The sequence below is a fragment of the Brassica napus genome, chromosome C8, assembly GCF_020379485.1.
Source record: "Brassica napus cultivar Da-Ae chromosome C8, Da-Ae, whole genome shotgun sequence".
Classification (NCBI taxonomy): domain Eukaryota; kingdom Viridiplantae; phylum Streptophyta; class Magnoliopsida; order Brassicales; family Brassicaceae; genus Brassica; species Brassica napus.
The window spans coordinates 42,975,979-42,997,292 of NC_063451.1; the positions used below are offsets into that span (position 1 = coordinate 42,975,979).

The 21,314-nt window shown below is 34.1% G+C and overlaps 5 protein-coding genes across 6 annotated transcripts; 3 read left to right on the forward strand and 2 right to left on the reverse strand.

Annotated features, from left to right (window-relative positions):
* Nucleotides 1-982: 982 nt before the first annotated feature.
* On the forward strand, nucleotides 983-2,140 carry LOC106420545 (short-chain dehydrogenase reductase 3a). Its single transcript, XM_013861398.3, is given in 3 exon segments — nucleotides 983-1,125; nucleotides 1,218-1,736; nucleotides 1,738-2,140. Coding segments are annotated over 3 exon segments (771 nt in total). The 5' UTR covers nucleotides 983-1,108; the 3' UTR covers nucleotides 1,973-2,140.
* A 4,568-nt stretch (nucleotides 2,141-6,708) lies between these two features.
* LOC106412133 (molybdate-anion transporter) lies at nucleotides 6,709-9,463 on the reverse strand. Of its 2 annotated transcripts, XR_001282495.3 has the most exons (10): nucleotides 9,187-9,463; nucleotides 8,961-9,105; nucleotides 8,559-8,727; nucleotides 8,224-8,482; nucleotides 8,048-8,136; nucleotides 7,627-7,809; nucleotides 7,452-7,537; nucleotides 7,247-7,331; nucleotides 6,979-7,176; nucleotides 6,709-6,907 (listed from the first exon to the last, which is right to left on the reverse strand). XR_001282495.3 is itself a non-coding variant. In XM_013853024.3 (9 exons), exons 1-9 carry the CDS (start codon nucleotides 9,383-9,385, stop codon nucleotides 7,042-7,044), a joined length of 1,350 nt encoding a protein of 449 aa, XP_013708478.1. In that variant the 5' UTR covers nucleotides 9,386-9,463; the 3' UTR covers nucleotides 6,709-7,041. The 2 variants fall into 2 exon arrangements, 1 of the variants encoding a protein (XP_013708478.1); XM_013853024.3 differs by having other exon boundaries at nucleotides 6,709-7,176.
* A 971-nt stretch (nucleotides 9,464-10,434) lies between these two features.
* Nucleotides 10,435-11,577, forward strand: LOC106416316 (uncharacterized protein At2g23090). Its single transcript, XM_013857176.2, has 3 exons — nucleotides 10,435-10,727; nucleotides 10,819-10,859; nucleotides 11,262-11,577. Exons 1-3 carry the CDS (start codon nucleotides 10,652-10,654, stop codon nucleotides 11,379-11,381), a joined length of 237 nt encoding a protein of 78 aa, XP_013712630.1. The 5' UTR covers nucleotides 10,435-10,651; the 3' UTR covers nucleotides 11,382-11,577.
* A 4,168-nt stretch (nucleotides 11,578-15,745) lies between these two features.
* LOC106416123 (casein kinase II subunit alpha-4, chloroplastic) lies at nucleotides 15,746-18,621 on the forward strand. Its single transcript, XM_013856958.3, has 10 exons — nucleotides 15,746-16,205; nucleotides 16,604-16,733; nucleotides 16,824-17,018; nucleotides 17,110-17,267; nucleotides 17,494-17,584; nucleotides 17,707-17,772; nucleotides 17,913-17,995; nucleotides 18,085-18,148; nucleotides 18,233-18,301; nucleotides 18,388-18,621. The coding sequence occupies exons 1-10, from the start codon at nucleotides 15,847-15,849 to the stop codon at nucleotides 18,445-18,447; spliced, it is 1,275 nt and encodes a 424-aa protein (XP_013712412.1). The 5' UTR covers nucleotides 15,746-15,846; the 3' UTR covers nucleotides 18,448-18,621.
* Nucleotides 18,622-19,808: 1,187 nt separating this feature from the next.
* Nucleotides 19,809-20,730, reverse strand: LOC106414536 (PLAT domain-containing protein 2). The gene is made up of 2 exons (XM_013855176.3): nucleotides 20,576-20,730; nucleotides 19,809-20,461 (listed from the first exon to the last, which is right to left on the reverse strand). Exons 1-2 carry the CDS (start codon nucleotides 20,606-20,608, stop codon nucleotides 20,057-20,059), a joined length of 438 nt encoding a protein of 145 aa, XP_013710630.1. The 5' UTR covers nucleotides 20,609-20,730; the 3' UTR covers nucleotides 19,809-20,056.
* Nucleotides 20,731-21,314: the final 584 nt, after the last annotated feature.

Consider the following 21,314-nt stretch of genomic DNA (forward strand, 5'->3'; position numbering starts at 1 on the left):
CCGAGTAAATTATTCAACAGACGACTAAAATATACGTCGTCCGAGTAAATTATTCAACAGACGACTGAAATATAAGTCGTCCACACCCTAAACATAACCCCTAAACTTAATTATCTAATTAAAGACTTCATAAAATCAAATCAAACTTGAAAAGTGTTTACTATACACATAAATAAACACCTATACACATATAGGTGAAAACTAATTTTTGAAAAAAATATTTTAGTTTTCCAAAATCTAACCCTAACAATACATACAATACTACAACATATGTTTGCCAAACTCCTAAACCAAAGTATTTTATGATTCACTACTTCCACTCATCTATCTTCAAAACAAATCAATTTTATCATATCTTAATTTATATCACTTAAAACTGTTTATAATTACTTGATTTTTATTTTTCACGCATCAAAATATTTTTTTACAAGATTTATAAATTATTTTTAAAATAAACCGGTACCAGACGACTTACACTTCAGTCGTCCAGACGACTTCCAACATCTCAGACGACTCAGACGATTTACTAGGGCTATATTCGTAAAAATTGCTTCTGTTTTTTTGTTTGGTCACAAGGGGCTGAGCTGTAATTTCACTAGGCTTTTAGGTTAGTTTTGCATTTGATTCAAGTTTGGGTATAAGTTTGGGGTTAAAATCAAGTTGTGGGTTAGTTTTGGCAAAAACCCCAAAATTTGAACACTTTCTTTACTTAATTTAATTTGTTATTCTTTTAGATTGGTTTTATTTAGTACTTAAGATTAGTTTTTTGGATTTATTTTGATATTAAATTTTGAATTATGTTTTTTAAATATATTAACTAGATGGTGGTGAATACATAAATAAATAAAAATAAGCATTAATATTTCTTGATATCGGTGTAAATTGAAAGAAAAGTTAACTTTCATTAAATATATGGGTGTTAGGTATCTTTCATTTGCCGGAATTATCCTTGATAACATAGATTAGTTTTAAATTTGAACTTACCTTCTTTCAAAATTCAGTAACATGGTTCTAACTGGAATCGTGGGCCAACCCTCAAATATATGTGTATATATGCACTTAGCCTAGACATGTTGTTTCTTCATATCTTCTTTGACATCAATCAACAATGTCCGGACTCATGAGGTAAGTGCTCCAACACATTATACTATATGTTTTCTAATTTATTTACGTTGTCGTATATACTTGATCGTTGGGACTACCATAATATATAGCAGATTGGATGGCAAGATCACTATTATAACAGGTGGAGCCAGCGGGATTGGAGCCGAAGCCGCTAGGCTATTCACTGAGCACGGAGCCAAGGTGGTTATCGTTGACATACAAGAAGAGCTTGGTCAGAACGTGGCCGTTTCTATCGGACAAGACAAAGCATGTTTTTACCGTTGCGACATAACAGACGAGACACAAGTGGAGAACGCGGTTAAGTTCACCGTCGAAAAACATGGAAAGCTTGACGTTCTGTTTAGCAACGCCGGTGTCATGGAACAGCCGGTAAGCATCCTCGACTTGGATCTCAAACAATTTGACCGGACAATCGCCGTCAACGTTCGCGGCGCGGCGGCGTTTATCAAACATGCAGCGCGTGCAATGGTGGAGAAGGGCACGCGCGGGTCAATAGTCTGTACGACGAGCATAGCGGCGGAGATCGGTGGTCCTGGACCTCATGCGTACACGGCGTCGAAGCATGCACTTGTAGGGTTGATTAAAACAGCATGTAACGGGCTGGGGAAGTATAAGAGTCAACGGCGTTGCACCCTACGGTGTGGCGACGGGGATAAATAGCTACAACGAGGAAACGGTGAAGATGGTGGAGGAGTATGTCGCCGCTACTACGATTCTCAAAGGTGTGGTGCTCAAGGCTAGCCACGTGGCTCAAGCAGCTTTGTTTTTGGCTTCGGATGATTCAGCTTACGTTAGCGGGCAGAATCTGGCGGTCGATGGAGGTTACAGCGTGGTTAAGCCCATGTGAAGAAATTAATAAAAATATTTGGCTGCAGACTCTTTTGGTGTTGAATAATTCTGTATTGTCTTCCATATCTATTCGGTATAATTTATGTTTTTTGAAACAAAATTCAGTGTAAGATCATGCCTAATGCTTTAAAGACTTCAATGGATAAAAGTTATAATAATATTTTGAGAAAAAAACTTATAGAAGAATGTGTTCTAAAACAAAACTTACAATAATGTAACTAAGTTTCTTGTACCAAAATTATAACGGCAAACTATACACCTAATCTCTCCCGATTTATCTTTTTAAACTAAACATTTCAATAAAATAATTTCAACATAGAAACATAGCATACTAAATTAGTAAGGGAACCGAACACTATAGCAAAGTAATACTTCCCAAGTGGGCTGTTAAAATTATTTAATAATTGTTAGAGTATATTTATCCGGGTCCTTAGTGAGGTTCTTAGTGCGTGGACCCCCACAAAATCCTTAAAAATCGGTTACAAAAACTACTAATTAAGAACCGATTTTAATGAGTTTCTTACACTGTTTACGGGTCCCACTAACTCGTGGCGGCCCGCAATTGATTTGCTTTTTTAATTTTTTTTTTTTAGAAAAAAAAATCTAAAAAACCCAAATGGGTTTCTCAGTGATAAACATGGTCTTAGGAGTAGGTACAAACCGCCGGGTACTTTACATTTTATGTATATTTGATATTTGATTTGTCTCGTACAACTATTGAAAGTTTGGACTTCTACTTGATTTGTTAATAAAGACAAACTCCTTGATTGGGTAGGTTCAAATCCTATCTCTGCATATTATAAAAGATGAGAGAAAAACACGAATCTTGTGATATAAGAATCTGTTTAATTCTCACAATAATAAAAAACTATTTTATAGACAAATAACGGGTCTTTGCCTTTGCTTTGTGCCGTGGATTGATGGTCGTTTGAATTTATGTTGTATTCAAGTTCATTTGGTGTGGTTGGTGATAGTTCAAATATTTGATCTGGTTAGCGGGTGGTTATCATAGCTGGTTCAGTTGATAAGACAACTGACCACGTCTATCAAATATTTTCGCTTTGTACTTTCAAGTATATAAACGCTAGTGCTTGATAACCATACCAGCTTAACAACTACAAATACTTGAAAAATCAAGGCCTGCGGATAAGAAAAATGAATATAAGACGAACAATGAGTATTTAGTTATTTATGCTCATCCCTAATATTATGGCCTCAAGTACTCTGCTTGGTGTGCCTTATTAAATAACCAGGATTGTTGATAAATACATTAAATACTAGGTGTGGAACCATCAGCCGCGAGAAAAACGTGTGCAAAAAAGACATTGCAACTTGTAGAGGTGGTTCATATTTATTATTCACTAGGGGGGTGTCGCGGAATATTGTTTTTATTATTGCTAAGAACATGATTTTTTGGATAATGTAATTATGTTGTCGTTTTTATTTGTTAAGATCATTATTTGGTGTTTTTAATGTGTTACGTAGTAATAGATGATATGTTAATATATTTTGTGTTTGTTTTTCGAATAATGTGTTGTTGTATGTATAGTATTTGTTAGTAGTGAAATGAGCATCTAATGTAAAAGAATATTGAATTTCAATAACTTTGTTGATTCTAAGATTAACGGGTTCAGCGTCAAAATAGTATTATATATTTTTTCATATTTTTGAAAATTATAATTTTTAAGATGTTTTTTGCCCTCTCCCCATATTTTAAACTTGAGCCCTCACCGTGTATGTATTTCGTTACATTTCTGGTGTGCGGTGCTTCTCACCATCATCGGAAAAAAACTCACATTTTTCTATTGTTCTTCTTGCCTTCTTCACCTATGAGATTATATGGTGTTTGTTGCAGATCGGGTTTATGAGTTTTCAGTTGTTCGGTTGCTTCCCAAGGCATTGTAGGTTGTTCCAGTCAATATTGACTGCTCCTCTTCTTCCTTAGATTTCAGCTGATGTTAGGAATTGCATTTCCTTGGTTGGGTCAGAGTTTATTCGTCTTTGATTTTGTATTCCTCGTCGTTGGCTTACCGTCAATAGTCTCTGCTCGTTTTGGTTTTCAAGATCTAGTTTTTGGTCTTCTAACTTCTATGCTCTCTTTCATAGCTCGAGGACAGCTCCATAGTTTTTTGATTTCGCTCTGTCTCCCTTTCCCTCTCTATTCTTGCATCTCTTTGCAGCTTTCATCGCATCTCCGGTGGCTCTCCCTTTCACCATGTTTGCCACTCGAGATTTGGATAATGTTTTTGTTCGTGTATGCTATGTGGGCTTGGAAGGTTATTTGTGGTCTCAAGTTTAGTCTCTATTTTTTTGTGGTTGTCTTCCATTCTCCCTCTCTCAAGTTGTTTCTTTTTTTTTCATGTTTTCCTTGGTATAGGTGTGCGGAGTTGGTCTCTTAGAGCTTTGGTCCCTTCTATCCAGAGTTTTGTGGTTTTTCAGTTGCATGTTGTCTTGTATGTTCTCGTTTAGTTTGTGAGGTGTTTCTTACTTTTTAGCTACTGGTTGTGATTCCGGTGTTTTAGACATATATTTTCCTGCTTTTTGGTGGCTTTGGCATTTCGATTATTATTCTCCCTTTGGCCCGCTTTCTTAGTTTATGCGTTGGTTGTCTAGTTTCTTATTCTTAATTTGATTATCTTATGATACTAATAGTGAAATAAATATAATTTGTAAATGAAATAATAAAAATTAGTAAAAATAATAAAATGATGAAAAGTCTTGCTATTTTTAGGTGTGAAAAAATTAAATATTTAAAATATATTTATATTATTTTATTTATTTCTTATATTTTAGAGACCAATAAGTGTGAGAAAGATTAGAAAATACACAATTAGAAATTGATGGAAAAAATTGCAATAATTTAAAAGAAGAAGAATTTAAATACAAAAAAAAAACATGGTGACACATGTCAACAAACCTCTCTTCCACATGTCATAAGAAGGAAAAAATTCAACTTTATATATATAGATATAGATTTTGTTTTAAAATAGTGTATATTTTAAAGTTTTTACACATTAAATTTTAATTACAAATACATTATTCTGTGATAAATTATTTTTCATAACTTTTAGTCAATCAAAATAAACAAAATTAATTTCTTTGAAATTTATAATTTATCAGAAAATCCAGTTCATTGAGGTGAAATTTTAACCTTTGTGCTATAGGGAACTTTTGATAATCACTTACAACTACATATATATTAGGAGTTTTTCCGCGCCATGCGCAGAGATAATAAATCTAAAAGTATAATTTTGATTTAAAAAAATTCTTCAATTTTCAATTTCTATATTTTAAATTTATTAGTTAAAAAATAAAACTACAATGTAATTATTTGTAGTTTTTTTTTACAACAATTATTTGTAGTTTTGTTAATTCAGGTTTACTTTAATTTTTTAGTATGATTTATTTAAATGTAAATAAAATTATTTACATTTCATAAAGATTTTATTCATATTATACTTTATTTAATTACTTTTATTTTAAATTTGTGTATTTTTAAATATATAAATTAGTTATAATAAATATATATACACACTAAATATAAATAACATATATAAGTTGATAAAATATATAATTATAACTACACTTAGTTCAATAATATATATATATATATATATATAATAAAATTTATGATTTCTAAATTAATATAGAAAATTTATCAACTATTACCATATTTCAAAATCATATCAAAGTGAATATCTATAAATAAATATAAATTTGTATATAGAAAACAGTTATTACCATATTTGAGTAATATTGCCAAAAACAAAAATTTTAAAATATGAAATTTTATATATCCTAACTATGTGGATGCCATATCATCTTTTTTTTAGTGACATGTCATCATTGTTTTGTGAGAATGAATGTGGTGATGACACATGTCAAAATCACTTTTCAAATATAATATAGGGGATGTATTTGCTATATACTCTCTCCTTAATGTATGATGTTTGAGAAATTTTTGATATTTCAATATGTAAGATGTTCTTATTTTTCTAGGTAAGTTTTAACTTTATTAAAAACTGTGTAGTTAATAGTATTTTGTTCTCTATTTTGTAATTGTTTAGATAGTTTTTAATTTATTTTTTAAAGGGTAAATCTCCAAAATAGCACATTTCTAAGTTTATGTCACAAAAATAGCTCTCAAAAACTAAAAAGACAAAAATATCATTTTATCTTTAGAATTTTTTTTTTTTCAAAATTTGAAATCTTATCCCAAAACCCCGCTTCCCAACTCTAAACCTTAAAATCTAAGCTCTAAACCCCAAACCCTAAATCCTAAACCCTAAACCCTAAATCCTAAACCCCACCCCTTAACCCTAAACCCTAAACCCTAAATCTTAAACCCCATCCCTTAACTCTAAACCCTAATGTCTAAATTAATTTACCATTGGGGTATAAGTGTATATTTATCTCTTTTGATAAAACATTAAGTACTATTTTGGTCATTTTTATTCTTAGAGATTATATTTGTGACAAAAACTTTTTTAGTGCTATTCTAGTTATTTTTTCTTTTTAAATGATATTTTTAGATTAAAAGTAACTTTCTTAATTGTTGTGCACATGTCTAAAATATCATACATTTTGAAACGGAGAAAATATATAATACTACCAAACATCGAACCCTCAAAAGATGTGTAAAGAGTCTAAAGACTATTGGTTTTGTTGTTGCAAGATCTCTCCGGAGAAGCTGTCCCGTTTACATAGCGTGAGAAATTGATCTTAAGAGACGAATGATAAAAATAGATTATGCAGATTGATTTTTTAAGAACATTAAAATAAGTGCATTTATATTTACTACTTGAAGTCCAAAGATAGTCTTAAAAAGACATGAACAAAACAAAAAAAGAATCAATATTTCAAAATTGATAGAATTCGTTCTCTGCATCTTTGAGTTTCTTCGAGGTTTGTCTGTTTGCTTGCTCACTTCAAGCTGCTACCGAGACCATTAACACAAGATCACAAATACCAACCTGAGTTATGTAAGGGAGCATGTAGATTTACCTTTGTCCTGCTTCCCCTTACGTGGGCAAGTCCCCATAATTAGAGACCAGGAGCTACACAGAATCATAACTTGTGCCAGTCTTGGTGTGGTGACTTTCCCCATCGTCGTAATAAATATATACAACCAGATGCAGAGAATAACGAAACGGAACTTAGAGCCATCATCGTTGAATTCTCAATCTTGTCGGAGTACCCTCTCTGCAATATTAAGATCAAGTTTACACGGAACAGAAGCAAAACATGTTAATGTTTGTAATGGCACACATACCTGTATTAAGCAAAACAAAATAGCTGCATTAGCTGGGACTTGAGAAAGGCTTATCATCCCTCCACGCAATTCATTCGGTACATACCTGTAAATAAAAAAAACAACACATTCATTACACCAGAGACGAAGAAAGATTCTTATCTCAGCTAAATAATCCAAAAAAAACAAACAGATTAAATGCATATAAGAGCATAATCATAATTACATGGTCCTCAGTCTTGCAAGCAAAGGCAGTACCAGTCCAGCAAAGCCATGATACAAGCAGAAAAGTACTATTAAGGTGCTGATTTCCTGCAAAATAATGTGTGAGGGCCTTCAATATGAACGGCACCGAGACTGTTTTTAAAGCTTTTCTGAAACTAAACTAGTAAATAATTTACCTGATAATCATAGGCTACTATAGAAAACACAACCGCAAGTATTGCGTATATGTAGACTAGGCAATCTTCAAGCCGGGGAAATGATTGTCCGCTCATAAGCCATGGGAATACTGTACTCCCAAGCATTCTTGAGCCCAAGAAACATGGATATATCAATCCCAGATTCACTCCTCGCCCATCAGCCTGACCCAACATAACACATTATATATTCAAACATGGACTATCATCATGTGACTGTCTAATCTTATTATAAAAAGATTCTTGTGTGTCTTTGAAATAAATTCTAATCTAAAATCCCAATTTGGGGATCAAAGGGTGTCTTAAACATCACATGAAAGTAAGCATCATGACTAATATGATTTCTGAAACATGACAGTTGATTCAAGTAACTGGAAAAGATGCTAAGGAGGTTGATCAATACCACTATCGTCGGTGCCCAAAGAATCCAAAAGACTGCAGTGGAAAACTGGAGGCAGGCCTGTGCAGTTCCTAGAAACCATATTCTTTTATCTGATATAATTAAAAATAAAAATATCAGTTTGAATCAAATTTGGAAAAAGTTTCGAAGCAAAAGGAAAACAATGACACAGCCCTTACCACCAAGAACATATGCATAGAACACTGCAGAATAATCTCTAAGTGGCAGCGTCTTAACAGGCTCTTTCGCAGTCCGGAAAATACAAACAATGGCCACAACAGACAAGAACAGAGACGCCGTAGCAGACAACGCAACGCCACTCTGAACATTACCATCCGCAAGCCAATTCGCAAGAACTTGACCTCCAATCAAAGAAGCAGACTCGAGAAAAGTCATCAGCCAGAACGTCTCATTCAACGAATCATTCCGCTGACTTTGCTACAAAGATACAAGAACACTCTGTTACAAAAATCAGAACTTTATGTTCTACAAATACAGTCACGAGCACACATACTTTCTCATGCTCCACAACGAGCCAAGTCTCAAACCCAAATGAATGCACGAGACCAGCAAGAGACAAGCAAACGTTAGCAAACCAAGCACTAGGACTCATTGTAATCCTCTTCCACACACCAACAACGAAGTGCAATACGCAATAGAGTAAACAAATCCTCTTCTGACCTCTACAAAAAAACATTCAAACTTAGCAATCACTTGGAAATTTTTCTTTTAAATAAACAATTTTTTTATAAATTAACCATAGGGGTGTCAATCAATTTTCATGTGCACGAGTTCTATATCTCAAGGCTCATTTAATAAATGAATTTAATGATCAGGCTTAATTTAAATCACGAGTTATATGAACAATGTTTAATGAACATCAGCTAGCTCATTTAACTCACATCGATAAACTTACATGAGATCAGAGAGGACACCAAGTAAAGGACCAAGAACAAGAGAAGACGAGTAGCCAACACAGAGATAAGACACCGTTGATTCTTTACTCACGCCATAAGACGCTAACTCCGATTCTCCATACACCGACCATATACCTTCCATCACTGCCGCAAAAAAAAAAGGTTCAAATCCATAGATCTCTAAATCGCGTCGAATTTCACGAAGAAACATACGGAATATTTTACCTGAAGAGAGAGTGTAGATAGCTAGAAACCATCTTTGGAAGCGCGCGAAAGATGAGGAGACGGCGTGATCGAAGGTACCGAACGTTCTGCCTTTGGCGAAGTAGGGGAATAGGAATATCGATAGAAATGTGGAGAGGAGGAAGAAGGCGAAGACGCTTGAGGTTGGCTCCCAGACGAAGCTCTCGATAACCACGCCCATCGATCACAAAAGTCACCTCGCCGGTGAAGCCACGCACGCCGGAGAGAAAGATTGGAGTTTTAGATCTTAACTAATGTTTGTTCGCTCGTTTTAGAAGATTTCAGGTTACATCGGCCCAATAGTGAAAAGATCTAAAGGCCCAACTAAGTCGTAACACACCAAAGGAAAGACAATAAAATAGATTTGGATGTAAAGAAAAGACCGTTTATGTCTGAATTAGACGAAATGCTGTACACAAAATGTAAAATTATTATTTTTCTTCGTTAAATCACATGTTTATATTTTCAATTAGATTTTCATAATTTAAAATTTTTATCTATGATATACTTTTCACTAAATTTCATTCAAATAAATAGAATACATTGTTGAATTGCAAAGTTGAAAAACTCTACATTTTCAGATAATAAATTCCAAATTTGGAAAATCAAAGTTCTATCATTGGGAATCAAAAATCATAAACATAGAACCATAAATCTAAAGGAACTTTATTGTTAAACACATAATATCATTCTATAAAAACAAAATCAAATCCAGTGACATAATATATAAACAAAGTTTGAACCTTATAACAAAAAAAATACACAGTTTCCAATCTTTCAAATTTGGAAAAACTTTTTTTAATATACACAATATAGTAAATAGTACGACTTATAACAAATACAATAGAAAAGTAATTCATATAGTAAAATATAATCAAATGACAAGTAACTTATATAACACATCACTTTGATTAGTTTAACATTCAACCATACGAAAAACTAATACACATACAAACAATAAAAATCATCTATTAACCATAATTGATATTCATTACAAAATTAAAAGAAAAAGCCCGGACATGCGAATCGAAATCTAATAAATTTTTCTCATTTGCCGAAAAATCATAACTTAATTTAGTGATTTCGCATTAGAGTCACGGAAGCAATAATTAAGATCAGTCTCCATTCATACAACGTACGATCAGGCCAATAGGTTAAAAGGCCTAAAGCCCAATATAATAAGAATCGAATTATCTAAGAGGCAATAGCGCGTTGGGTGATTGGTGGATGGTGCAGAAGTGGCGAATTTATTACGGAGTGCGCATTATAGAAAAGAAAACGCAAGTGGGATAATTTATTTTTGTCGTATAAATAACTCTTTATTCAACATTGTCGGCAAAATTATTCCCATTTCTTTCTGATAAATTAGGGTTTGCGTAGTCTCATCTCTCTTCCTCTCTTTCCTTCCTTCCCTGCGGGTAATCTCGAAGCAGACACAGAGAGAGAGATGGGTGGAGGAAACGCACAGAAATCAAAGATGGCTCGTGAGAAAAATCTCGAGAAGGCAAGGCAGGCTGGGAAAGGTTAACCGAACTTAACACGTCCCGATTCAATCAGAGATTTCAATTCAGGGTTTTTTTTTTTATAACATAACTGTGTTTTGATCTATTACAGGAAGCCAATTGGAAGCAAACAAGAAAGCTATGTCGATTCAGGTGATCTCTTTTACTTCTGTTTATGATTCAATTCTTGGTCATTATGTTGATATTGAATTTAGGGGGTACCAAACCAAAGTTTGGTGGCATGTTTTTTTTCGTAGGAATTGAATGTTTCAAATTTAACTATACTAAATACAACTTATGGAACCGTGAAACCTTAGTTTAAGGTCTTTGTAATGGTCCTTAATGCAAGAGTTGATGATGCACAAGTTCTCATGGTTATTGAATATTGAGTCGTAACCCATTTTACTTTCTTGATGTAAGACTTATCTTGTGTCGATTCAAAATTATTGACATTCATATATGAATTTGGTTAATGTTACCACTAAGCAGCATCGAATATTGAGTTGAGTGGTCTTTCTATTCATTAACCTTTTGGTTACTGGTTGGTTTATTCAGTGCAAGGTTTGTATGCAAACATTCATCTGCACAACCTCGGAAGTGAAATGCAGGGAGCACGCTGAGGCCAAGCATCCCAAGGCAGACGTTGTCGCTTGCTTCCCACATCTCAAGAAGTGATGAAACTATCATCTCTCGAAAAAAGGATTCCAATGTAAATGTATGGATCCTTCTTCTACTATGTTTGTATCATCAAGTGTCTTGTGTCAACAAGATTAGTGGTTCTGTTTCTCTTTCTACTTAAAGACCTGTTTCAACAATAAGTCTCTTGCTATTATAATTATATCATGAATGGAACTTCTTTTGATGGTTTTTAGTTCAAAAATATAACATCACAGTATTTAGTTTAAACGCACTAGAAAGCACCAAGATTTTGTTTTCACAAGAGTTCGTAGTCTGCTGCTCTCAGCTTTAACTTGAGCAAATTATGGATGAGCTTATAAAACAGAGTACCACAGCTCATAAGTCAATGGTCTGTAGATGTGAAAGAAATACCTCTCACCGTCACCGGCCAGAGAGCCAATTACCGTAAATCACTTTGTTTTTCTCAATTGGTATAATAGCAACCAATTCCCTTTTGCAATGTTTTGAAATCTGTCGCGTACTTGCGCTTGAAATTTGTGGTTGAACTGACTCGATATGTAATCTATTTTGGGTTTTAAGAATGGAAAAATTCCTTAAAAATACACGGACTAATTTTTATTTGCTAATAAAATACACGAACTATTTTGGATATCCGTTTAATACACGAACTAACTTTCGTTGCCTATTAAATACATAAACTTTTGAAATTCGCAGATTTTACACAGCGTTTTAAACGGCGTTAACTATATTTAACGGAAGTGACGACGGCACTAGTGTTTAATTAACACGTGTTTAGATTTTGAAAATAAAATTTCGTAAAAATACACAAACTATTTTTATTTCCTAATAAAATACACAAACTATTTTGGATCTCCGTTTAATACACAAACTAATTTTTGTTTTCCATTAAATACACAAACTTTTGAAATTTGCAGATTTTACACATCGATTTAGACAATGTCAACTATGTTTAACAGATGATGTTAGTTTTAATTAAACAAGTGGTTTAACTGTGAAAAGCACGCTCACCCTCAACCAATTGAAATTAATTTGAGTTACTTTCAATTCGAGTTTGGTACCCTAATATGTTCCAACCTATTTTATTCTCCAAACTATATTCATTTTCTTCTTCTTTACTTTGATTTCTCTTTATATCGATTCGAAGTGGAGTCAATTTCCATATCGTGAAAAAGGAAGAAGAAAACAACGTAGTTTTAAACGAGTTTCTGATTTTGGAATTAGTTTAGTGTTATGCATTTCTAATTCGTGTTTTTCGCTTTGATAGCAGTGATAATGATTCAACGTTAATTTACACTATGATAAATAAGTTTAGTGTTATCAGTTAGGTTCCACGTATATTCTTTCTACTATGATCAAAAAATTTAAAATTTCATCAAAAAAAAATTTACACTATGGAAGCGTAATAGAGAAGAAAGCTAACAATATAATCTATCGGAATGATTTTTAAGGAATTTTTTTATTCACAATTTAACCACATGCTCAATTAAACACTAACATTATCTTCACTTTTGTTAAACATAGTTGACATTGTCTAAATCGATGTGTAAAATCTGAAAATTTCAAAAGTTTGTGTATTTAATAGAAAACAAAAATTAGTTTGTGTATTAAACGGGGATCCAAAATAGTTCGTGTATTTTATTAGCAAATAAAAAATAGTTTGTGTAAGAATTTTTTTTTTTACAATTTAAACACATGTTAATTAAACACTAACGCCGTTGTCACTTCCGTTAAATATAGTTAACGCCGTCTAAAATGATGTGTAAAATCTGTGAATTTCAAAAGTTTGTGTATTTAATAGGCAACAAAAATTATTTCGTGTATTAAACGGAGATCCAAAATTGTTCATGTTTTTATTAGCAAATGAAAATTAGTTTGTGTATTTTTAAGGAATTTTTCTGAATAAACCTTGTAAAACTTTGTTAAACCCCAAGACTTGGCTTCTATTGAACCCCATTTATATATTTATTTTATAATACATTTAGTGTATATTTATGAATGTTACAATGAACGGTGGTGATATTCTTGATGTAAATCTCCAACTTTGAAAAAGTTAGCTATAAAGGATTCTAATTTAATCGTTTGTTTCAACACTAGAGCTGGTAGATCTCCAAGTATATAAAATCTATATTATAATAGATCAGTTTTTGCTCACTCCTGAGCGCGCCACGTCATCGTTTTGTGGGTCCCACTTTTAAAAAGTGTAAAAAAGTGTCAAGCTCATGGTTCGAACCCGGGTTATTAAGATATAAACACCAACATTTATACCACTAAGCTAACTGATACCTTTGTACATTGATGGCCGAACCTAATATATATTTATGAAGGTCGGAAGCCCTTGCTTCTTCGGCTTCCTCTGAGGGTCGGACCTACAAGTGTGTTATGGTTTCATTTTTAAATGGGATTCATCACGTTATATGAAAAAAGCTTAAGTTTGCAACAATTATGGTTTTCCTATATTGTAAACTGTTGTAGTTTAATATGGGTTCTTTTCATCATTGTCTCAAACAAGTCTGAGTTACAGAGTTACGCCGTGTATATGTTCGTAATCTATTTTTTCACCGGTGAACTCTTCATGTCCCCATCTTAAATCGCTTGATCATAAATGTTCCTGATTTGTAGCCCCTCTGTAAACCATATATATATGATTCTCATCTTTGATGAACTCAATCTGCATCTCCACAAAACTCATTGATTCCTCTTAGCTTTAATCATCTTCTAGAAAATGTTTCTCTCTGCCTCTCCAGTTCGTCAAACCGGCGTCCCGGCGTCCGTCACTCAACCTTCGAGTCTCTCCGTCTTGGTCTTAGTAGTCAGAGCATATCCTCTGGCTTCCTCCGCTTATGGGATTCCCTGAACTTCAAGAAAGACAGGGAGTTTGTGGGAATCACGGTTCTTTTCCTCGATGAAAAGGTAAGTTAATCTTCGATCTATCACACTTATTTAACATAATAGTTTTAATTTATTTCCTGATTCTTTGTTGGATAATACTATTTGCAGATTCCGTGATTCATGGGTTTACTCCCGTCGGACTTGCTAATCATTATATGCCATCTTTGAAAGCAGATTCCATTGTGAAAGTCGATCGTTTTGAGGTTGCTAGGTGCTCCAAGTGATTGCGAACACAAACCTAGAAATTGGTAAACATAGCATATTTGGCAGCTCCAAGCAAGATTACAATCAGGCAAATTCAAGTGGAATGACATACCAACAACTGAAACTGGTAATTAGTCAACAACTTATCCCATATTTTCCTTATCTGAAAAAATCTACTGTGTTTCTGATCTATTTTTTCATCTACGCAACTTTAGCCTCTGTCATGGATAGCTCTCTCCCAAGGATTGCATTGACTATGGTTTCTGGAAAGAAAAAAATCTTGCTCCTGAAAAAAGACCGTGACAACTCTGTTGTAAGATTTTAGTTTGTGCAGAACAAAAAACCTTGATTTATTTTCTATTTAGTATAGTGATAGTTGTTGACAATCATTAATTATTTGTCAATATGTTTTTTATGCGGCATTTCAGAACTCTCCATTCCAAGCGGAACAGCAGATGGAAGCTAATTTTTTTGGAAGCTCCTCGACTTCAAGACAGAATCAGAAGATAGATGTTGGTGGGAGCTTAATCAAGGGAATACTTCAGAGAAGTGAGACGGCCTAGCCAGACTTCATCTATTGTACAGCCTGAGCAAAGAGTGGAACCCACAAAACACGAGAGAAGGAAAAACAAAACACGAAATTAACATATTCAAATATTCTCTCTTGCATGTCTAACATCTGACGCCGACGAAACTCAACACCCACGGCAGACGAAGCTGATGCAAGTAAACCTCTCATCAATCATGCTTAAAATCAATCTACGGTTTTCAATCTCACAAACTAAAAAACAATTTTACCTACATGAATCGGAAAATTAGTGCTCACATTCCCGACATAGAGAAAAAAATGAGTTGAAGTTCTAACAGTTTTTTCAGTATTAGACTAAACCACAGATTCAAGGCCCAGTTATTTTGAAACCCTAACATTTTAAATCCAAATTTATTATATTTTTTCATGCACTATTTGATTTATATACAAACAACTACCTAAGTAAACACTAACAAGTTCCATCACCCTCAACTTTGAACATATAAGATATAAAAATATCAACATATGACTTCATCGTTCATTCTTATATCAAACTCATCAACCTATGTAATATCCAAAGTCTCATCAATCACATTATAGACAAAAAACAATAAAATCCCGTAAACAAAACTATACAATACTCCTATAATGTAGCTGACTCCGCGCTTGCGCGGGGACTATGCACCTACTATAGCGAAAATTACTCAAAAGATATACAAAGAGACCCAAACGTCACCGTTTCATGCCAGCGAAGCTAAACCAAAAAAAAAAAAAAAAAAAACGAAGACAGGAAAGCAATTCGTTACCCTCTCTTTCATAAGTCTATTATTTAGAAGAGCTTTATTACTAAAATGTTAAATGGCCTTTAGGCCTTACGGATTCACAATCTCCTCCTCCCTTCGCAACGCTTCCGCAGCCAACGGCCGCCTCTTCTCCTTCCTCTCCACCTCTCCTTCTTCTTCTTCGTCGAAGAACCTCCTCTCGTCTCTCCGTGGATTCGCCTCTAGCGCCTCGCTCTACCGTCAACATCTCCGCCACCACCAACAACAACAACAATCTCGCGCGAAAGGTTTAGATAAACCGGAGACGATGGCGCAGAAGATCGGTAAATCAATCCGGCGTGCCGGTGCGCCGTCCAAGGCTAGGGTTTACACCGATGTCAACGTCGTTAGGCCTAAGGAGTATTGGGACTACGAGTCCCTCGCTGTTCAATGGGGGTATGTATGGTCTTCCTTCTTAACCTAATTACATCGCTCTCTAGGTATGGAGATTCGTTTGCGATTGCTGGTTCTGGAATCTAGGTGGAATGTTGATTTACGGTTTACATATGTGTGTTTATCTTGAGTTTGTGTATGGTGTGTGTTGCTATTTGTGTTTGAGGTAGCTTCGTTGATGATGATGATGCAGTGTGTAGAATGATTATGCGATTATCAGTGTTATATGAGATAATCTCTTTCGTCTTTGGTATGAGATTGATTTGGTATTGCTGGTTACTTTTCGTTAGTAACCTCTTCAAAAGATCACGATGGTGGTTCTTGGCGTTATAGTTTTGTGTGGTGTGGTTTATTTGTATGTGTATCATTGTTTTGAGGTAGCTTCTTTGATGATGGTGCAGTGCACAGGATGATTATGAGGTGGTGAGGAAAGTGGGAAGGGGGAAATACAGTGAGGTCTTCGAAGGCATCCACGCCACTGATGACGAGAAATGCGTTATCAAGATTTTGAAGCCTGTGAAGAAGAAGAAGGTTTGTAGAAAGATTCTTGAAGTTAATGCGCAGGAGGAAGTGTGAACTTTCATCTCTAACATAAGAGTTTTTTGCTCCTCCTTGCTGCAGATTAAGAGAGAGATCAAGATTCTGCAGAACCTCTGTGGCGGGCCAAACATTGTGAAGTTGCTTGACATTGTTAGAGATCAGCAGTCGAAGACGCCCAGCTTGATATTTGAACATGTGAACAATAAGGATTTTAAAGTCCTCTATCCGACGCTCTCAGACTACGATGTTAGATATTATATCTATGAACTTCTAAAGGTAAGCGATCAAGTTTTCTTGAACCCTGGTATAATGAAATGTTCCTTGATACTCTGGCAAAAGTAACTCGGTATCCATTTTGTTTATGCAGGCGTTGGACTTCTGCCATTCGCGAGGAATCATGCACAGAGATGTGAAACCGCATAATGTCATGATTGATCACGAGCAACGGAAACTACGTTTAATTGACTGGGGTTTGGCGGAGTTCTACCATCCTGGGAAAGAATACAATGTCCGTGTTGCTTCAAGGTAGTCCTTTTGTTGCTAATCTCTCTCAACTGCAAGATTCTCTTTCTTGTAATTGTCAACTATTCTCATAGAGGTTTTAGCTGAAATAAGTAGATAGTTTGGATGTATAGATGATTGCATGCATTGAGATATTAGAACTTGCAACATACTATTATTAATTATCTGGCTGATGTATGCCTAGCGTTTGCTTTCAAATTTTGTTTCTCACTTAATATCTTATGAGCAGATACTTCAAAGGTCCAGAGCTGCTGGTTGATTTGCAGGACTATGACTATTCCTTAGACTTGTGGAGCCTCGGGTGCATGTTTGCTGGAATGGTTAGCGTTTTAAGCTATAACTTGTTTATTTGGCTCTGTATTGATAATAAGTTCGTCAGTGCTGATTTTTTAAAAACCATTTTATACTCCATTGTAGTATCTGATGCTGAAATTTGCTGCAGATATTCCGCAAGGAGCCCTTCTTTTATGGTCATGACAATTATGATCAATTGGTCAAAATTGCAAAGGTATCATCTAACAAAAGCGTTCGTATTTGAGCCATCGTGTCCCTTTTATCACTGAACAGAGATGACATTCCTCCAAGTTATAGCTACTAGTAAATATGATTCTGTAATGGTACGATAATATCTGCTAATAATCATGGCAGGTACTTGGCACAGACGAACTCAATACCTACCTAAACAGATACCGCATAGAGTTGGACCCTAATCTTGCGTCCCTCGTTGGGAGGTATCTTTCGATTAATAGTGTTCTTGAAAGCTTTCATTGTTCCTTTTTTAAGAAGCTTAGAACGATGCACTCTTGTTTTTGATATATAGACATAGCCGGAAGCCATGGTCAAAGTTCATCAACTCTGAAAACCAGCACTTAGCAGTTCCTGAGGTACATTTTATTTAACAAGCCTTCGCTGATTTTACAGATGAAGATGGCTCAGTTAGGTTCCATTTTACTTTTGTTTTGAATCAGGCGGTTGATTTTGTGGACAAGTTGCTGAAATATGATCACCAAGAAAGGCCAACTGCTAAAGAAGCAATGGTAATCAACAGTTTCGTAACCTTATTTTTATAAAATTATTAGATTTTATTAACTCGAATTGAGAATATGTCGATTCTTTTTTCCAGGCACATCCGTATTTCTACCCGATTAGAAATGCCGAAAGCAGTCGCACCCCTCGCGGCTAATGATCCTGAAACATTTGGTTGTTCAGTATTTTGATTTTCATTTCTCTACGGATTCTATTTGTTTAAAATCAATTGGCCGTGTTTCTTTCTCTCAATTGTGTGTTGCTGTGTGGTTTTTCTCAGTTTCTCTTTTGAATCTTCTATAATATAAAATCTAACATTCTTCTTTTAACACATCAGTTTGCCTACAGAAATGGTCGAGTTTTCTGGGTGTTTATAGAAAAAGTTATGGTTGTTTTTTGGGAAAATATATTGAAAGAAATTTAAAAAGAAAAAAATAAAATATTTAGTTTATAAAAATGCATCTATGTTCACAAATTATTATTATTTTGCACTAGAAATATCTAATATAAAGAAATATAGAGAAAAAGACAAAAATAGCACTAAATTAAGTTTATGTTTTCAAACTAGCACTCAAGGTCAAAAGTCATAAAAATAACACTTAGTATTTTATCAAAAGGCACAAACTTAGGGTTTAGAGTTAAAAGGGTGGAGTTTAGGATTTAGGGTTTAGGGTTTAGGGTTTAGAGTTTAGGGTTTAGGGTTTAGGGTTTAGGGTTTAGGGTTTAGGGTTTAGGGTTTAGAGTTTAGAGTTTAGGGTTTAGGGTTTAGGGTTTAGAGTTTAGGGTTTAGGGTTTAGAGTTGAGAAATGAGGTTTTGGGGATAAGATTTCAAATTTTGAAAAATTAAAAAATTAAAATTTTCAAATGATAAACTTAGAAATGTGCTATTTTTGTCATTTTAGTTTTTGAGTGCTATTTTTGTGATATAAATTTAGAAAGGTGTCATTTTGGAGATTTGCCCGGAAATATATCTAAAATGTATTTAAAATACTTAATAAGTGGAAATATGTATAAAATTGAAAGTTAAACATATATATGATTTATCTTAAACATATATAAAAATGAAATTGATAAACTAAAGCATAAATCGGAAAATTCAGTTAAAACTAAGGTAAATCGTCGCAAAAACATTTTTTGAACAACATATATATAATTTCACTAAAGATTTTAATTCTTCACTATAAAATTTAAATTTCAAAATTATAAATTTTCAATAAATTTCACTATTGATGTCTTTTATAATTTCTTTTAAATTTGTGTGTTATTAAATTCTGTTTTATATTCATTTTTAAGTTACTTTCGATTCTACTATCACTTGTAGTTGTTGTTTTTGGTTATCAGTTTCGTTTAGTTTCATTATTTTTTTTGTTCCAAAAACATATAAACTGTACCGATATTTATGAACATTGGTTCGATTCCAATTCAGTTTTTGGTTCTCGGTTTATATACCCATACCTAATCCAATTGATTAATAAGTTTGATAATTTAAAAATACATTAAACTAAAAATGAAACAAAGTCCAACTAATCATCCATCTCACATATAACAAAAATATTATAATTTTATACAATGGGATATTTTACATAACTGCCAATTTGCAATCCCAGGCTTTATTCAATTTACATATGGGCAATAGCACACAAGACAATAATTTTATTTAATGCACATATAGCCAATAAACGTTCACAAGACAATATAGAACAAGTCTTCATGACACCCGCATTCATTTATTGATTTAAACGATTGAATAGAGACTCTTCTTGATCTCAGACAGGGCAGTTGCTCCGCTCGGCATATAGCTGATTCGGCGGCTCATCGACGGCAAGCCACTGCTCCACTGTGAAGCGTTGATGCTTGCTCACACTTCCAGGCTTGCTCGTCGTTACATCCACGTACACAACATACCATCCCGGCTTGTAGCCGGAGTTGTCAGAGTTTAGTCTCATAAAACATACTGGGCCCGGAAGACACCGCTCCGTCCCACTGAAAATGTCCAGATTACCGTTTTCAAAGTAGTCGTGACCTTCTGGCATTTTCCCACCCCAATTCACTAGGTCTTTAATTTCGATGTACTCTTCGGATTGATCGGCCAGTACAATCCCTATGACCGCATCTGTGCCGGAGTCGGCTCTTGTTCCGGTTTGGACATTGATTGTGTAGGTGCAAGTTTGCTGCGAAATAAAGAGAGAAAAATATGATTATAGCCAAATAGTTTAATCTAATTTGGCAAGATAAAAAAAAAAAAGTCATAATCTAGGAATAATGATGAGATTTGGGGGACATACGTCCGCCGATGCAACGACTGAGTTGGTGGCCATAGTTAGTGATTTGAATGTGAGAATTAGGCATTTGATCTGTCCAACTATTTATAGAGTTGGAGACTAGATATCTCTCAAGGAGAAGAGCCCATTTTTAGTTGTTTTTTTTAGTAGAGTGTGAAGTTGACGGGACAACAACAGAGAAAGACATGTACAACGTTTTCTTTGCTTAGATTTTTTAAAATTATTGGATTAGGTGGAGTGGAACATATAATTTTAACATATATGGCATAGATGACATCATTGATCGTCGATTCGAGATGAAGCATAACATCAATAAGTGGACATCTATGTGTTTCAACACATTGAATAAATTTAACACATCTTAATCCACCTTAGATTTAACAATCTATTCAATATTTTCATTATATTGATTCTACAGTTGAACAATTGAATGTTGTGTTCAAACCACATTCGCCAAAGCACCTGATTATGGAATAGAGCTCTGGAGTTTGCTTGAAACGAAGTCCATTGTAAGTGGTCTTATCGTAAATCTGATTAAATCTAACATAAAGTAGAAAAAACATTAAAATTTTATTGGATTGGATTTTTTACATTATTGCCATCCCACGTCAAAAGACGATATCGCAATAGCACAGAAGACGACAATTTTATTCATTATACATATCGCCATTAAACGTTCATAAGACGAGTCTCCAAGATACCCTTATTAATTTATTGATTCATACGATTGAATAGGGACTCT

Coding starts and splice junctions, on each gene's coding strand:
- LOC106416316 (XM_013857176.2), top strand. CDS start 10,652: ATGGGTGGAGGAAACGCACAGAAATCAAAGATGGCTCGTGAGAAAAAT. Junction 10,728..10,818: donor GGCAAGGCAGGCTGGGAAAG/GTTAACCGAACT, acceptor GATCTATTACAG/GAAGCCAATTGGAAGCAAAC. Junction 10,860..11,261: donor AGAAAGCTATGTCGATTCAG/GTGATCTCTTTT, acceptor TGGTTTATTCAG/TGCAAGGTTTGTATGCAAAC.
- LOC106412133 (XM_013853024.3), bottom strand. CDS start 9,385: ATGGGCGTGGTTATCGAGAGCTTCGTCTGGGAGCCAACCTCAAGCGTC. Junction 8,483..8,558: donor TCGTTGTGGAGCATGAGAAA/GTATGTGTGCTC, acceptor GTATCTTTGTAG/CAAAGTCAGCGGAATGATTC. Junction 7,538..7,626: donor TAGTAGCCTATGATTATCAG/GTAAATTATTTA, acceptor ATTATTTTGCAG/GAAATCAGCACCTTAATAGT.
- LOC106414536 (XM_013855176.3), bottom strand. CDS start 20,608: ATGGCCACCAACTCAGTCGTTGCATCGGCGGAC. Junction 20,462..20,575: donor CAGTCGTTGCATCGGCGGAC/GTATGTCCCCCA, acceptor TTTATTTCGCAG/CAAACTTGCACCTACACAAT.
- LOC106416123 (XM_013856958.3), top strand. CDS start 15,847: ATGGCCTTTAGGCCTTACGGATTCACAATCTCCTCCTCCCTTCGCAAC. Junction 17,773..17,912: donor AATTGGTCAAAATTGCAAAG/GTATCATCTAAC, acceptor TAATCATGGCAG/GTACTTGGCACAGACGAACT. Junction 17,996..18,084: donor CTTGCGTCCCTCGTTGGGAG/GTATCTTTCGAT, acceptor TTTGATATATAG/ACATAGCCGGAAGCCATGGT.